This window comes from Notolepis coatsorum, assembly GCF_963971535.1.
Source record: "Notolepis coatsorum genome assembly, chromosome: 13".
Taxonomy (NCBI): Eukaryota; Metazoa; Chordata; class Actinopteri; order Aulopiformes; family Paralepididae; genus Notolepis; species Notolepis coatsorum.
In genome coordinates, this window is record NC_140177.1 from 15,722,232 (window position 1) to 15,740,444 (window position 18,213).

The 18,213-nt window shown below is 41.6% G+C and overlaps 1 protein-coding gene across 1 annotated transcript; it reads left to right on the forward strand.

Moving 5' to 3' along the window:
* Positions 1-10,241: 10,241 nt before the first annotated feature.
* LOC311239261 (low choriolytic enzyme-like) lies at positions 10,242-11,618 on the forward strand (the record flags this gene model as incomplete). The annotated part of the gene is made up of 3 exons (XM_084327567.1): positions 10,242-10,407; positions 10,935-11,016; positions 11,471-11,618. 3 exons carry the CDS (start codon positions 10,242-10,244, stop codon positions 11,616-11,618), a joined length of 396 nt encoding a protein of 131 aa, XP_084183693.1.
* Between the last annotated feature and the right edge of the window lie 6,595 nt (positions 11,619-18,213).

Sequence of the window (18,213 nt, forward strand, 5' to 3'; positions counted from 1 at the left end):
TGCACTCTCAGACAGGCAGTGGAGATGGGTGGATAACAGAGTGGGAGATGACACACATCGGGGCGCCTCATTCTGTCAATTGCCAGTGACCAGAGTGGAGTGGGGTTGCCATTGTTTGCCACTGTTGTGGAACGATACTGTGCTTATCTACTGCTTCGTGTGGATTAAGTACTAAGTATATATATGTAGATATTGTTGGCCTCTGCGCCACTTCTCAACTATTGTGAGTATTCTCTTGTTGGCTTTAGGCCTAGTTCCACTGAGTGGACTTGTACCTTTTGCTGGGGGTTTCCCAGTACCAACCTCTGGCTGGTTGGTTAGTGCCTGTGGGCGCTTATTTAGTTTACTTGTATTATCCTTACCTTGTGTGTTCTCCCATTACCCTTCTCCCTGTTTGTTAATTGTTTGTGGGTTGTTTTTTCCCTTTGTTACATATTCCAATATCAGTGGAGGTTTCAATCCCTACCCTGTATAATAAATATAATTTACTATTTTTGGAACAACGCCTTGTGTTTATTTCTTACCTGCTCGGGACCGTGCTTAGTGCACTACTGGAGGGGGCTGGTTTTCACATACAGCCCGCTCCAGCTTATATTTTATATTGTCATTAGACATTAGTATGTGACATGGGGGCTCTATTCCGGTCTTTCATGTACGTGTGACATGGGGGCTCAATGCCGGTGTAGTGCCAAAATCTTACCGCTTGCCATAATCTTACTCCACCCCCACGTGACCGTTCCCGTGAACGCGCATTCTCCGCTGCTGCTGGTGTGGGCCGCTGGGGGCGCTGTGTGCTCCTGTGGCGTCTGGTCATAATCGTGATATGGGGCGTCAGTCACTGTCATATTAATATGTACAGCTGTGTGCGCTCCTGTGGCGTCAGTCTCTGGTCATAATCGTCATTATTGTGGGGCGTCAGTCACTGTCATATTAATATGTACAGTTTCATAAACAATAAATACTGTGTTCTGTTTATACGTTCCATATCGTTGTGAGTGCTTTCCACCCCCCCCCCCACGCAATGCAGGTATATTGTGGGGCGTCAGTTACTGTCATATTAATATGTACAGTTTCATAAACAATAAATACTGTGTTCTGTTTATACGTTCCATATCGTTGTGAGTGCTTTCCACCCCCCCCCCCCCACGCAATGCAGGTATATTGTTTATTGTGGGGCGTATTGTGGGGCGTCAGTTACTGTCATATTAATATGTACAGTTTCATAAACAATAAATACTGTGTTCTGTTTATACGTTCCATATCGTTGTGAGTCAATCAATAACGGTGTAAAACCATTACAAAACTTTTTTATTTTATTTATTTTTAATGTGTTCATGTTTTCAGTTCTACCGAGTTTCAACAATCATTTGTAGCTGTTTCTTGGCCATGACGTATACCGTACGTAAAGGTGTATCACATGTAAAGAGCTAAGTAATTTACGACAATTACAAGCAAGATGGATCAAGAGTTGTACCAGCAAGTGTGCCACTACAAAACCACTAGTATATATCCCACAGGAATTGCAAGGTTGGCTAAAAGTAACTTTCGTAAGAAGGCCCGCGCCTATGATGTGCAAGGTACTGTATACAGTGTAAAGTATTCCATCCTAAATGTGAAACAATCCTCATTTATAAATGGTCATAATAATCCAGTCGGGCGGGCGGGCGGGCGGGGCCTTCACCCAATTTGACTCGTATATATGTCGTATGCGTATCTGAATATTCAATATCCAAATTGTAAGTGTTGAATGAATGAATGAATGAATGAATGAAAACTTTATTTAACAGATTGCAGAATGGGTACAATACAGTACGGCTCAATACATACAATTGTTAAGGGGATGCAGACCTGAGAAAGACGTTTGTCTTGTTTCCATCAGGGTCCCCCATTTTCAATTCATATAGACATTTATGACATACACAACATACATGACATTTATGGCATAGGGACATATAGGTATTTAGTACTGATACATTTGTGACATAAACGGTATTCAAATATACAGTACTGTTACCCCTAGATCCTGACAGAGTATATACATATGATGGGGAGGGGACTGTACATTAGGAGGGGGTGGGTGGGTGGGAGAGAAATATACATACGGCGGGGAGGGAATATATACATGCGGTGGGGAGGAGACTGTCTATTAGGAGGTGGTGGGTGTTTTGGGCATTTACGGTGGCCAGTTTCGAATTGCAGCCTCCCGTAGGTGCTCTTTAAGAGCGGTTTTGAATGTGGGCAGGGATTCACATTACTTTACAGCTTTGGGTAGGGCGTTCCACATTGATTTTAACAAATCAATCAAGTGAAATAAATAGGCTAAATACCACCTTTTTATTCTTATAACATGGCTATAACCATATCTAACCTTCACAGTGTGTCTGTGTGTGTGTCTTCTATTTGTGTGTCTTCTATTTGTGTGTGTGTGTGTGTGTGTGTGTGTGTGTGTGTGTGTGTTTGTGTGTGTGTGTGTGTGTGTGTAGGTGTGTGTGTGTCCGTTTTTTTTTTTTTCCTTTTTACCAACTCAAAGAGGTCTCATATTGTACAGTCCCCTCCCCATCATTAAGTAATTAAGAGTTTGAACATGTATCGATTTTATATTTTAGCCTAATAAAGCTATAGGGGAGAGTGGGGTGAGCAGTGCCAAGGGGCATGTAGTTCCACCCCTGTTATCTAGAAAACCATAGAAGAAGTTGGTCATGTGACAACATATTTTTGAAGAGGCATCCATTTCACTCAACCTGCAGAGAAGGGAGACACCTGGCTTGAGAGGTAAGCACATTTAAGTTCAAAAAACTGTTTTTTGCCCTCCAAAGTAAAATTTGTATGATCAAGGTTTTTTGATTGCTGTGTTTGAACAATTATAGACAACTTTGAAAACAGTTCACACATATTTTAGTGCTTTAGTAAGCTACACCATGAGTCTATACAGTTAGCATGATGCTAGCTCAAAACAGCTGGGGGATGCATTTTTTTCAAAATGGTAGGCTTGGGGTGATTTGTGCCAAAGGACCTGGGTTAAGTTGTGCCAGATATTCTCTTTGTTAAGTTGCCCCAACTTATTTTATTAACTATATATATATTACTTTATTGTATTTTATTGTTATTGTACATTGCATTCTTGCATTTGATCACTAAAACTATGTGATATTCTTAATTTTAGACCAAAATCCATCATGCCACGCAGATATACAAATGGAAGACAGACAGGGTTTCAACTCCTCTTGAGAAGTTGGAAAGAGCAGTGAAAGAGGTGCAACAGGGGAAGACTATACGTCAGGTTGGAAAGGAGATGAAGATCTGCAGGATGCTTTTACCGCTTTTGAGATTAAAATGATCTGTTTTACATAAAATTATCAATGGCACAATTTACCCCAGTGTATTCTCTCTAATGTCACAACTTACCCCACACCGGGGGCAAGTTGTGCCACAAAACCACTTTTTTTTCTAAAGCTATATTTCTGAAACAGTTTATTTAAGATCCAAAGTGATTGTCCCCAGGGATGCACAACATCCTAAACTATATGTACATATTTTAGTTGGGGGCATTACTGTAATCCCCTTGCTTTAAAGGCACTTTAAGTAAAAAGTGGAACTACTCACCCCACTCTCCCCTACATAAGATGATTATGTGGTTAGGTTATGGATATGGATGTGTTAATTTTTTGCTCTAGAGAATTGGCGCATGTGGTCTCTTCATTACTACTGCGTTTATTTTATAATCCAAACTAATATAGCCTACTTGTTTTTTTCCAAAGATGGAAAACTCTTCTACAAGAAGACAGGTGGACTTGATGGTCTTATTAAGGTGGTGTGTGGGCCTGAGGAGGCAGCCAGTATATTCCACAATATGCACACCACCAGTGAAGGGGCACACTGTGGCCAAAAAAAGACCAGGATGGCCATTAGCAAAAGGTTCTACTGGCCTGGAATGTCCATTGACATCCATACATGGGTAAATAAGCACTTGGTAGAATATGTTAAAGCATCAAGTGCAGAGCTATTATGTGACTTTTTTAGCTACAGTGCTACAGAACCCTATAACAACATCCTTTGATCATTTTATGCTCATTTTGACATTATTGTACATGTTATTTGTGGATAACTTCGATTTGATTTGATGCATATGAAATTAAGTCAGTCCGATTTTTAGGGGCAAAGCTTCTTTAATGCATTTTTTCTTTCTTTCTAAAGTCTATAGTTTGCCCTGCTGCAATATGAGACCTCTTTGAGTTGGTAAAAAAAAAAAAAAAACTGACACACACACACCTACACACACACACACACACACACACACACACACACACACACACACACACACACACACACACACACACACACACACACACACACACACACACACACACACACACACACACACACACACACACACACAGACACACAACACATTTCCGAAGTGCATAGGTATGCATGAACTGTCTGTCTGTCTGTCTGTCTGTCTGTCTGTCTGTCTGTCTGTCTGTCTGTCTGTCTGTCTGTCTGTCTGTCTGTCTGTCTGTCTGTCTGTCTGTCTGTCTGTCTGTCTGTCTGTCTGTCTGTCTGTCTGTCTGTCTGTCTGTCTGTCTGTCTGTCTGTCTGTCTGTCTGTCTGTCTGTCTGTCTGTCTGTCTGTCTGTCTGTCTGTCTGTCTGTCTGTCTGTCTGTCTGTCTGTCTGTCTGTCTGTCTGTCTGTCTGTCTGTCTGTCTGTCTGTCTGTCTGTCTGTCTGTCTGTCTGTCTATCTGTCTATCTATCTATCTATCTATCTATCTATCTATCTATCTATCTATCTATCTATCTATCTATCTATCTATCTATCTATCTATCTATCTATCTATCTATCTATCTATCTATCTATCTATCTATCTATCTATCTATCTATCTATCTATCTATCTATCTATCTATCTATCTATATCTATCTATCTATCTATCTATCTATCTATCTATCTATCTATCTATCTATCTATCTATCTATCTATCTATCTATCTATCTATCTATCTATCTATCTATCTATCTATCTATCTATCTATCTATCTATCTATCTATCTATCTATCTATCTATCTATCTATCTATCTATCTATCTATCTATCTATCTATCTATCTATCTATCTATCTATCCATCTCTCTCATTCACACACGCACGCACACACACACACACACACACACACACACACACACACACACACACACACACACACACACACGCACACACACACACACACACACACACACACACACACACACACACACACACACACACACACACACACACACACACACACACACACACACACACACACACACACACACACACACACACACACACACACACACACACACACACACACACACACACACACACACACACACACACACACTCACACACACACACACACAGTGCACTATTTGCGCCTCTGTAGTAAATGCCTGGGTTATGGTGATCTATGGCAGAGGGAGACACATCATACAGCCTGGTGTGATGAAGGTGTGAAGCCATGACATGGTGTGAAACCAGACCCACTAATTGAGCCATAATGGCTTCGTGAAACAACAACACCTCAGATGGAGCCACTGAGCTGAGCGGGTCACACCCGGGGTAATATTGTTTAAACAGCCTCTGTGTTCTGAAGGGATTGTGTGGAGACTAGGGCCGCACTAGATGTTTACTCCAGTCCCTTAATGCTGCGAATACATTTCACCAATGACTTTATTTAACACACAAATATGCGTTTAACACTTTTTAACACAAAAAACATGTACAGACCTCCTGGTCTCCCGTCAATGTTTAAGGTTATCTTAAATCTGATTTGATTTTTTTTATTTGATTTGAGTTTTTGATTTGTCTCGAACATAGAAACATAAAACAAGTTTAAAAAAACAAAAAGGTAAATAGTCAAAGACTATTTCCATACAGTTCAATAAGTGTTCAAGAAGGGACAGGGGGAAGTTAAAAAAAATACGTATCAAGCCCTGCCCCTTCCTTACAATATTTTACATTATAATATAATACAAATAAAAATAATATAACAAATAATGAAAAATTAAATAAAAGTACAGTTTTATATATATACAAATATCCAAATGAGAAAACATATATATTAGGCAGCAGTCACATTACTGCTCAAGCTCCTCTCTCTTATGTGTCCATATAGGTGCTTGTTTATAGCTGCCTTTAAATTGGTTGATATTATTGCTTAATTGTATACATCCAGACCATTCCAGAGTGATATACTCAAAAACTGCAATGCACATGCTTTTAAGAGTTGTAGGTTGTTTTACAGCTAATGTCCCTCTAAAATTATAAACACTCTCTCTAGCCATGCAAATCTTTTGAATGTTGCTTAGTAATTTGTTTTTTATTGCCAGAAAGATAATTTGTGCAGTTTTGAATTTGATTAATTCCATGCATTTTTATGTTTGACTCTTTACAAACAGACTATTTGTGTGATCTAAATATCTACCATGATGTACTCTCCATATATGGCTCTTTTTTGCAGTGTGCATATCTTTTGTAAGTTGCTTTTATAAGTATTTCCCCACGTTTCAACACAATGTGATAGATATGGTACAATGAGTGTGCAATCGAATGTAGAGTTTTCTGATTCAGGATAGTCTTGCCCAGTATACCAATACTTCTCGCTAACTTTGAACACAAATATTTTATATGGGGTTTCCAGCAGAGTTTGTGGTCTATTAAAACCCCTAGAAACTTGTTTGTATATACTCTCTCAAATTTTGCATGATCAATTTACAGTTGAGGATCAGTGTTTATTTTACAATTTCCAAATATCATGAAGTTGTTTTTTTTCAGTACTTTTTTCGAACCAACCTTTTAATTAATTTGTCAATTTCTTTCTTTGCCAGTTCTAAAAGCTGCTGTATGTCATCCCCCGAACATAATGTTTGTGTCATCCGCAAAGACAAGAAGTTTCAGTATGGCAGATACTTTACATAATATCATTTATGTATAAAATGAACAATTTGGGTCCCAATGGAACACCACAGGTAATGTTTAAGCATTGTGACTTATACTGACCCATCAGAACAAATTGCTGCCCGTTACTAATATAGCTTTTCAGCTACTCGAGAGCAACCCCTCTGACATCAAACCTGTCCATCTTTTTCAGTAAAATCTCATGATCTATCAAAAGCTTTTTCTTTAGGTCAATGAATATTCCTAATACATTTCTTTTTCTCTATACCGTTCGTTATTTCCTCTACAAGCTCCATTAATGCCATGGAGGTAGATCTAGCTGTTCTAAAACCATGGCTGTTGATTAGGAGATCATGTTTTTCAATGAAAGTGTCTAATCTTGCAACATATAATTTTTCGAGTATCTTTGAGAACTGTGATAGCAGGGATACCGGTCTATAATTGGTAAATAAATGCTTGTCTCCAGCTCTAAATAATGGTATAACCTTTGCAATTTTCATTTTTTGAGGGAATGCTCCCATTTTGAATGACAAATTGAATATATGAGATAGTGGCTCCACAATTCCTTGAATAATATTTTTTACCAGAGACATATCAATGTCATTCCCCATCTGTGGAGGTTTTATTCATGCATTTGTTTACCATATCAATAATGTCCTCTTTCTCTACAGATCCCAAATATATTGAAGCAGAGTTTCTTTCTCAACAATCTTTCACCGCAAAACTCTTCCCAGTATTGACTATTTCATTGGCTAGTTTTGGTCCCACATCAACAAAAAAGTTGTTAAACCCATGTGACACTTGAAAAAGGCCACAGGCCGAAGCGTTGTGTTAAAGTATATTAAACTTGGGAACACTGCAGACGGTGTGCTGACTTTTTTTCCACAACTTTACAAAACCCATCCACTACCTCATTTATAAGAGTAATTTTTCTGTCCTTTTCTGTAAAATAATCCTGGCCCTGCTGGTAGTAGTGACCCACAGTCACTCCTTAATTAACCAAAGAGATTATCACTGTGTGGACACAGTGGGTCAGACAGGGGCGGAACACTGTGTGTCTAAGACAGAGATCGTTGACTGTTGCCTCTAATCCCTTCAGACTGACACCAGTCAGCCAGTATATAAACCCTGTCCTGCCTGGATCACATCAGACCTGAGTGTCAGAGCCTGCAAAGTGACCTCCCCAAGTCCAGGACATCAGCACATCCTATCCAGACCATTTCCACACCATATTGGGACAATGGGCCTCAGAGAAACCGTCTCTCTTCTCCTACTCCTGGGCCTCTCTCAGGCCCATCGTGGAATGGTAAGAGATGGCCGGTCAATGCGGCAGAGAAATATCCTAGCATGAGTAGAAAATGTAATGATGATGTATGACACATTTCATATATTTGGAATCGTGGACTGTATATCACTATATTTGTTTTTCTTGTAATACCATCTAAAAAAAACTGTGTTTCAACAGTTTGCAAAACCAGTAATGACGTTAAGTCTGAAGTCTGTGTTACGGTAATGGTCAATGGGCTCTGTGTGCCCAGCCAGTACGAATGATATGGGTAGATTAGTCTTTACCTTAGCACTCATTTCTACCAGCATACCATCCATCCCTATTACCTGCTCTCTAAAGCGATGACGTATTTCATGCCACTTAACTCTACAGACTTAAACCAAGTTTGTAAACTGTTTGTGAACTGTTTGAGTTTGTGAACTGTTTGAGTTTGTGAGTATGTAAACTGTTTGTGAACTGTTTGAGTTTGTGAGTTTGTGAACTGAACTACTGTAATGTCTCTCTTTCCCTCCCGTCACAGGCTCACGATGGTGAACATGGTGAGTGTTCCACATGTCAGTTAGTATGGCGTATATCTCCAGACCTGTACAACAAGACAAGATCATTCAGACATGACAAGCTGTCTGACACTGTGCGAATCACTGTGAAAACTGCATTGTGTGACCCTCATGCGCGCTAACTATCTCTCTCTCTCTTTCTCTCTCTCTCTCTATTCAGAGATCTCAGCAGATGAGGATGGCGTCAGAGACATGACCTCCACTATTTTGACGATGAACAATGGTTCGCTTCTCAATTTTGTTAGCAATTGACAGTCGAGGCAACATTCAATTAGCATGTTAATACCACAAACTCCCCCTTGTCTGCGAGGGGGAAATCCTTTTTGTATCATCTTCAGGTATTACTGTAATTGCATTGACAAAAGTAGATGTGGTGATCATTTTATACAAACAACTCTTTTTTTGTGTGCTGCTAGGATCTAAAGAATTCCTGGTGGAGGGAGACATCTTGATCTCAAGAACCCGGAGTTCCATGAAGTGTTACATGAAGGGTTACAGCTGCCTCTGGCCGAAGTCTCAGGACGGGAAAGTCAGGATCCCTTTCGTTATAAGTAATGGCTATGGTGAGTTTATTTGTCATTGTCATTGTTAACCCTTTCACTACCACACTACAAAGGGTTAACCCTTTTACTACCACACTACAGAGTAACCCTTTCACTACCACACTACAGATGGTTAACCCTTTCACTACCACACTGCAAAGTGTTAACCCGTTCACTACCACACTACAGACGGTTAACCCTTTCACTACCACACTACAGACGGTTAACCCATTCACTACCACACTACAGAAGGTTAACCCTTTCACTACCACACTACAGATGGTAGTGAAGGGTTAACCATTCCATATTAAATGGAAAGAATAAATGGGTCTCCCATGCCTAAAGGCAGTCATCACCAAAAGACTAAATCAAACCATTTTGCATGTTAACAACAGTCTTGCTCCCATACAGTATATCTTTGATGGCCTTACCGATGGCGTAAATCTGACTCTGATGCTCATTCACAGATAGTGATGAGAGGAGCATGATGTTAGCCGCCATGAAGGACTTCAGTTCAAAAACCTGCATTCATTTCATCCCACGTGTGAAACAGGGAGAGTACCTCAGCCTTGAGCCAAGATATGGGTAAGTAATGAACTATAAGAACACGATAAACAGGACAATAATGGGCCGTGCAATAGCACAGGTTCAGGTGGCAACGTCATAATGATAATCGCCTCTTTTGAGAGAAGTGAGCGTGAAAAGCACAAGACTTGATAATCGGCACTAAGAGTAAAGATTACCGCTGACAGTGCGGTAGATGAACAGGTACGGTACACAAAGTGCAGGTAATCGTCATAATAGTCTCTCTCTCTCTCTCTCTCTCTCTCTCTCTCTCTCTCTCTCTCTCTATCTCTCTCTCTCTCTCTCTCTCTCTCTCTCTCTCTCTCTCTCTCTCTCCCTCAGGTGCTACTCCTTTATGGGCTTCATGGGAGGTGAGCAGTTGGTGTCTCTGCAGAGGTTCGGCTGCGTGCAGCACGGCATCATCCAGCACGAGCTGATGCACGCTCTGGGTTTCTACCACGAGCACACCAGGAGCGACCGCGACGACCACGTCAGCATCAACTGGGACAACGTCCATGGATGTGAGAATACACCGTACACTTTGTTGACCCATCTCAAGCCCCACCCTCTTTTATCGATCCTTTAATCACAACCGTCACTTTCCTCTGACGATTCTCAGATGTCAGCCGGTCCCCGTTGGGATCGAGTGGGAACATGTCAGACTGTAGGACGATACCAGGCGTGAAATCTCCTTTTATTAAACATAAATATAAACATGGTCATCATGAACTGCATATTGGCCATGGCGGGTGCCTAATATGTGACCATTAAAATAGAGTTGTAGCAAAAGTAGTCAGGTCAACATTAGTAGTAGTCAACAGTAAACATGCTTCAAGAACGGATCAAGTTACAGTCTGACATTGGATCCCTCTGATGAAAAGCCACACTGTAGAATTCCATTTTAAATATTCAGATGAAGAAGGCTTTCAAACGTTATTATCAAAAGATTGTATGTTAGAGTGCTGTAGGATGAGTAGTTGTCAACTCAACCTCCGTTGCCATCTATGGATTTATAGCATAAAACTGACATGTTGTTTTCATTCATCAGACAATGTCTTCAACTTCAAGAAGCAGGACACTAATAACCTGGACTTGCCATATGACTACTCCTCCATCATGCACTATGGGAGGTAAGATACACCTGACTTGCCATATGACTACTCCTCCATCATGCACTATGGGAGGTAAGATAGACCTGACTTGCCATATGACTACTCCTCCATCATGCACTATGGGAGGTAAGATAGACCTGACTTGCCATATGACTACTCCTCCATCATGCACTATGGGAGGTAAGATAGACCTGACTTGCCATATGACTACTCCTCCATCATGCACTATGGAAGGTAAGATAGACCTGACTTGCCATATGACTACTCCTCCATCATGCACTATGGGAGGTAAGATAGACCTGACTTGCCATATGACTACTCCTCCATCATGCACTATGGGAGGTAAGATGGAAGGCGGAGAAACAACATACTGCTAGACTACATAAAGAACCAGAATATTTTACTCAATCTTAATTCACATAAGAAACAAATGCCTGTTCCTCTCCAATCATCTTGGTCTCCGTCTCTGCAGGACCGCTTTCACCACCAAGCACAGAGAGGAAACCATAACGCCCATCCCTGACGCCACCGTTCCCATTGGACAGAGGACGGGCTTGTCTGACCTTGACATTCTCAAGCTCAACAAGCTCTACAAATGCTGTAAGTGTGACCCAGTGTAACCGCAAGTACACCCAGAAAATACTGTATCTAATGTCAGAGCTTGACCTTGTCTATAGATCAACAAGCTCTACAAATGCTCTAAATAGTCTGTCCCTACGTAGCTTCAAGATCACTAATAATATAATGTACACTGATTATAGGGTGTAGTAAGACCCCCTACGTCTGGAACCAGAAGAGGGTGTAGTGTAGTGGTTAAGACCCCCTACCTCTGGAACCAGAAGAGGGTGTAGTGTAGTGGTTAAGACCCCCTACCTCTGGAACCAGAAGAGGGTGTAGTGTAGTGGTTAAGACCCCCTACCTCTGGAACCAGAAGAGGGTGTAGTGTAGTGGTTAAGACCCCCTACCTCTGGAACCAGAAGAGGGTGTAGTGTAGTGGTTAAGACTTTACATGCTACTCCATTCTCTCTGCATGTATGAAGGCTGTGCAGAACAGTAGGGTGGGAGTGTGAAGGCTGTGCAGAACAGTAGGGTGGGAGTATGAAGGCTGTGCAGAACAGTAGGGTGGGAGTGTGAAGGCTGTGCAGAACAGTAGGGTGGGAGTGTGAAGGCTGTGCATAACAGTAGGGTGGGAGTGTGAAGGCTGTGCAGAACAGTATGGTGGGAGTGTGAAGGCTGTGCAGAACAGTAGGGTGGGAGTGTGAAGGCTGTGCAGAACAGTAGGGTGGGAGTGTGAAGGCTGTGCAGAACAGTAGGGTGGGAGTGTGAAGGCTGTGCATAACAGTAGGGTGGGAGTGTGAAGGCTGTGCAGAACAGTAGGGTGGGAGTGTGAAGGCTGTGCAGAACAGTAGGGTGGGAGTATGAAGGCTGTGCAGAACAGTAGGGTGGGAGTGTGAAGGCTGTGCAGAACAGTAGGGTGGGAGTATGAAGGCTGTGCAGAACAGTAGGGTGGGAGTGTGAAGGCTGTGCAGAACAGTAGTACTAGTCACAATATTGTAATATCACAACATTGCTATATATTACCTTTTTTCAATTGCAAACTCCAACGGAAAACATTGTCAACCCGTCTGCAATAAAAACATATATACATGTTTTATATAATGAGATAACGTTTTTAGTCTGTCCAATCATTTTCCAATGATATTGCAGCAAAATGTGATCGTCAAGCAAAATATTTATATAACGATTTTTGCCCCCACCCCTACAGAATAGAATGTAGCACGATCGGACCTTATTGCCAAATGTATTCACACACCCAGTGAACAGTGTATTCTTGGTACTGTACGTTACCTGCCACTGCATGACTTGTTAGTATCATCACAGATCTTGTCAATTGACTAGTTTGATCCTGTTTGCTGCTGAAACATTCAATATTCATCATAGCACTGCGTAATTATTAATATCAAATATTTGTATTTCTCCACAGAAAAGGAGAGGAGCCAACAGAGCCAGCTGTGGATGAGATTGATGCCAATATCTCTGTGTAATTCAAAGGGTTCATAATATAACTTTTATGATTTACATTTTTGTCTCTCTTTGATTGTGTTTCGTGTTGTATCAGTGAGTCCCTGCATGAATAATTAAAGAGACATTACCATTCAATTGCTATTATGTGTGACCTTCAACAACCTATATTTAAGACCTGTGTACCAAACAGAGTTAGAAAATAATTGAGTTGATATCCATTTTGGTTCACCATTATTAAGTTAAGGTGAGGATTCATGAGATATACAGTTTTACTAGTGATTCAGTTAAGTCTTAGATATCCTTCTACAAGAGAGAGAGAGAGAGAGAGAGAGAGAGAGAGAGAGAGAGAGGGGAGGGGGGGGGGAGGACGAGACATGGCGACTATTTCTACCAGTTTTCTGGCTTAAATGCAACCAAAGCTCTACAGCACCACTCTACTACAGCACCACTCTACTATCCCCTTCTGTTTTGGGTCTCCCTCCAGCCACCTATCCGGTTGAAGTACAGGAAAAGAAGCACAATATTTCTTAACAAAACCCTGCACCTGTAAATATCTGAAAAACAATGTGCGGGCAATGTCATACCCGCCTACCAACTGTTCAAAGGACATAAACAGCCCTTCTTTAAAAAGTTCCTTCACCCACTTTAGCCCCTTTCCGGCCCATGTTTTGAATGCTGCCTCCATGAGTGAGGGCGTAAAAAGTGCATTAGATACAATTGGGAGACAGGGTGAAGCTTGTTTATATTTAAAGTGAGTCCTAAACCGTGCCCATATATGGAGTGAGCCAATCACCATGGGGTTATTTGTGAGGCGCTTTTTACTGAGTGGCAGTGGAGCACACACTAATGATAGTGATACTGGGTGAGTGGAGTGTTGTTCCATGTCAACCCACACCATCCCCCCTCCTCTGTGTGATGCAGCCATCCAATAAGTCAGTTTATGGATGTTTGCCGTCCAATAGTATTGCAAAAAATTTGGGAGTAATCCTACATCTTTTCGGTCTTTCCAAGACAGCAGTCCTTCCATGTCAATATTTCACTCCACTGCTGCCATCTTGTGGCAGAAACATGATACAGCATATGATTTTTTTTTTTGCCAGTAATAAGATAATAATAACAATAATAATAATAATAATAATAATAATAATAATAATAATAATAATAATAATAATAATAATAATAATAATAATAATAATAATAATAATAATAATAATAATAATAATAATAATAATAATAATAATAATAATAATAATAATAATAATAATAATAATAATAATAATAATAATAATAATAATAATAATAATAATAATAATAATAATAATAATAATAATAATAATAATAATAATAATAATAATAATAATAATAATAATAATAATAATAATAATAATAATAATAATAATAATAATAATAATAATAATAATAATAATAATAATAATAATAATAATAATAATAATAATAATAATAATAATAATAATAATAATAATAATAATAATAATAATAATAATAATAATAATAATAATAATAATAATAATAATAATAATAATACATTTTATTTGGAGGTGCCTTTCAAAACACCCAAGGTCACCTTACAGGGCATAAAAACAGAACAGTCAAGATTAAAACAATGATCTTGGCAAAAGTGTCAGTGGAGTTAAAAACAAGACAAACGATGTAAACGTATGAAATATAAAACAGTGGCACACAGGGTGCAGTTATAGTGAGTATGCCCAGTAAGCAAGGCAGTTAAAAGACAAGGTTAAGAAAATAATAAGATAAACAACAAGAAGTATAAAAAACAGTGAAGTTAAAATAACAGACAAACAAACAGCAGGGGGTATTATTGGGCCGTGATGGAGGTTATAGTGAATATGCGAGTTTGAACAGATGGGTTTTCAATTGTGATCTGAATGATGAGAGTGGGTCTGACTGTCGGATGTGTGGGGGCAGGGAGTTCCAGAGTCCCGCACCCTCCGCTCATCCTCTACTGGACTCTTCTCCATCCCCAGCTCACGCCTCAGTACCATGGGTGCCCGAGCGTTCAGCTGCTCCTTATTGATCCCTTGAGGAAATGCAGGTGTCATAGCAGCACAGGGGGGGGTACATGTACAGGCAGGGTCATAGAAATCACCATAAAAGAACGGTGATGTCAGTCGGACAGGTGAGACATAAGTATACTTACGATAATTATAACACACTGCGCCACAGTCCGTGCAGGGTTTAGAAGTTAAGAGTCAGAGTTCTAACAGTTCTCCATCCGTTAGTTGGCATGAAGGACTGAGGGGGGGGGGGGGGGGTGAACGTGGTCCTCATCTTAGCTGGCTCCTCTCTCTTTCTCATCCTCTCTGCAACCACCTCTAGTTTGACCAGTTTGATAGTATGATTGACGTCATTTGCTGTCACAATGTTTGCTCCTGCTAATAACTGACAGGACAATTGGGTCCAAACGGTTTCCTATAGGGATGGCTAGTGTGACATCATCATGTCCCCAAACGTCACTTCCGTGTCATACTGCTTCCAGACGCAATATTCAAACGCATTAAAATGGTGCAGTGCTGTGTTTCGTGTTGCAGCAATAGAAATTATGTCAACAAAACAGTATCTTACTACCGCTTTCCTCCCGACGACAAAGAGAAGAGAAGGTGGCTGAAGTTTATAGCTAACGTTACCTAACTAGTACCTAACGTAGTAACGTTAGTGTAACGGGGAAGCCCGTGGGTATGTCCACAGTCACGGAAACAGGTGTGTTGACGAGTGACTGTGGCAGTGCGGGCTGGTAAATTAAACTCACTTCCCCATAACAGGGTTAACAGACGCATAGGTACGGTAGTTAGGAGTGAATTCACTTCTTAGTGCAGCGGCCTGTGTCGTCGCCCGCGGATGCGGGAGCCCCCTGTTCGACTCCCCCTCGGGACATTCTCATTTAACATCAAACACAACGCAGACCAGTATGATCCGTCACAGTGGTGCCCAGTGACCCGGATGTCCTGAGGGGCGTGAGTATAGGGAGGTGAGTGTAACGGGGAAGCCCGTGGGTATGTCCACAGTCACGGAAACAGGTGTGTTGACGAGTGACTGTGGCAGTGCGGGCTGGTAAATTAAACTCACTTCCCCATAACAGGGTTAACAGACGCATAGGTACGGTAGTTAGGAGTGAATTCACTTCTTAGTGCAGCGGCCTGTGTCGTCGCCCGCGGACTCCCCCTCGGGACATTCTCATTTAACATCAAACACAACGCAGACCAGTATGATCCGTCACATTAGCCTAGCTAGTACTAGTACCGGCGCTAGCCTGTTTAGCCTGCCTGTTAACTTTATTGTTCATCATTGAGATCCAACTTACTGTATCAACTTCAGCCACCTTCTCTTCTCTTTGTCGTCTGGAGGAAAGCGGTAGATACTGTTCTGTTGACATAATTTCTATTGCTGCTATTGCTATTGGTGAAAGAACTATTAGTGCAATTTAATTCCTCATTTTGGGGACCGCCCTGGATGGCCCTCAAGGACCCCACTTTGAGAACAACTGGTCTAAACTCTGCCTGTTACACCACTGAATTTAGCATGGTGTTTTCACTGCTACAATGGTCTACTTTTCTTTTATTTATATTTTAAAGTTACACCAAGCAAGCAACATTTAGTTGAAAGTGTGTCGTCATCACTTGGCAAATTTTCCTAAGATAGCTGTTTCAGTATATCTTTTATTAAACTGAGGTTACAGCAGTGCGCATGTCAACACATCACATCCGGTCAAGCACCACTAGGTGTCCCTCTAACACAGGCTATAAACATATGCCTGTAACATCTCCTTTCCTTTAGCTGTTTGCAAATAATGATATGCTTGCATCTTGTTTATCAATCACAACTTCAAATGACATTCTAACATAACATTGCCCAACTGTTTCTTTTTTTTTCTCTTTTTTTTTTTTTTTTTTCAAAGTCCAGTCATCATAATAACATTACTTCGATGACATTCTAACATAACATTGCCCAACTTTACTCTTAAAAAAAAATTACAAGTCCAGTCGTTGTGGTGGCCGTGACAGGCGGCCACTCCGTGAGTAGACACCATGGCCTGCCGTGTCAGTACCCCTTGTCGTCACGCCCGTCACTGGTGTCCTCGGTGCGTGTGGCGTGCAGGGATGTTCCTCGCCACCTACCTCCCCTTGACTTGGGACAATCTGCGTCCCGGCAGAGGCTGTCACTCCAGTGACATGAGCTTGGTCAGGACTGCTTTGCTCCGGCCGTAGTATGTCCGACTGTTGTGCTTGGGCTGAGCGCTCCGCAACACGCAGATCCACTCGGTTGCGTCTGTAGTGTGTGCCGTCCACATCCACCACAAATGAGCGAGGAGCGACCCTCTGGAGGCATTGGCCCAGGCGCCACCTCCCTGTGCGATCACCGGGCAGAGGCTTCATCCTTATGTGATCTCCAACATTAAGCTCTGGAAGGTCCCTGGCAGCCGTGTCGTAGAATGATTTTGCGATCCGCCTTTTCCACCGCAGCTTCTCTGCTACTCCGTCCACCACCCGTGGTAGAAGCAGGCTGTCTGTGACCGGCAGTGAAGTCTTGAGCCTGCGTGCCATTAAGCGCTAGGCCGGGCTGCTGTCCATCCCCTCGGTGGGTGTGTTACGCCAGTGAAGGATGGCCAACCATGTATCCGTGCCATCCAATTTTGCCCGCTTACAGAGTGATTTGACAATCTTAACGGCCGACTCCGCCTTGCCGTTGGATTGAGGATGTCGGGGTGAAGACGTGACATGGGAAAAACCCCAGCTCGCTGCAAACCTCCTGAACCGCTCACACGCAAACTGTGGGCCATTATCTGAGATCACCCTGTCTGGCTGTCCATAACGTGCAAACTGAGCTTTGCATCGTGTGATGAGTGTGTCAGCAGACAGATCCGGCAGATGATCGATTTCCCAGAAGTCTGAGTATTGATCTACAATGATAAGATAGTCCTTTCCCGCATATGAGAAAACGTCCATGCTTACTGCTTGCCACGGGCGTGCTGGTATGTCATGCGACATCATAGATTCCTTCTGCTGGACTCGTGCATACTCGTTGCATGCGGAGCAGTTTGCCACAAAGTCCTTTATTTCCGCTCTCATGTTTGGCCAGAAAAGGGTATCCCTGGCCCGCCTGTAACATGCCTCCCCACCAATGTGGCTAGTGTGTATGCGTTTGAGCAGTTCA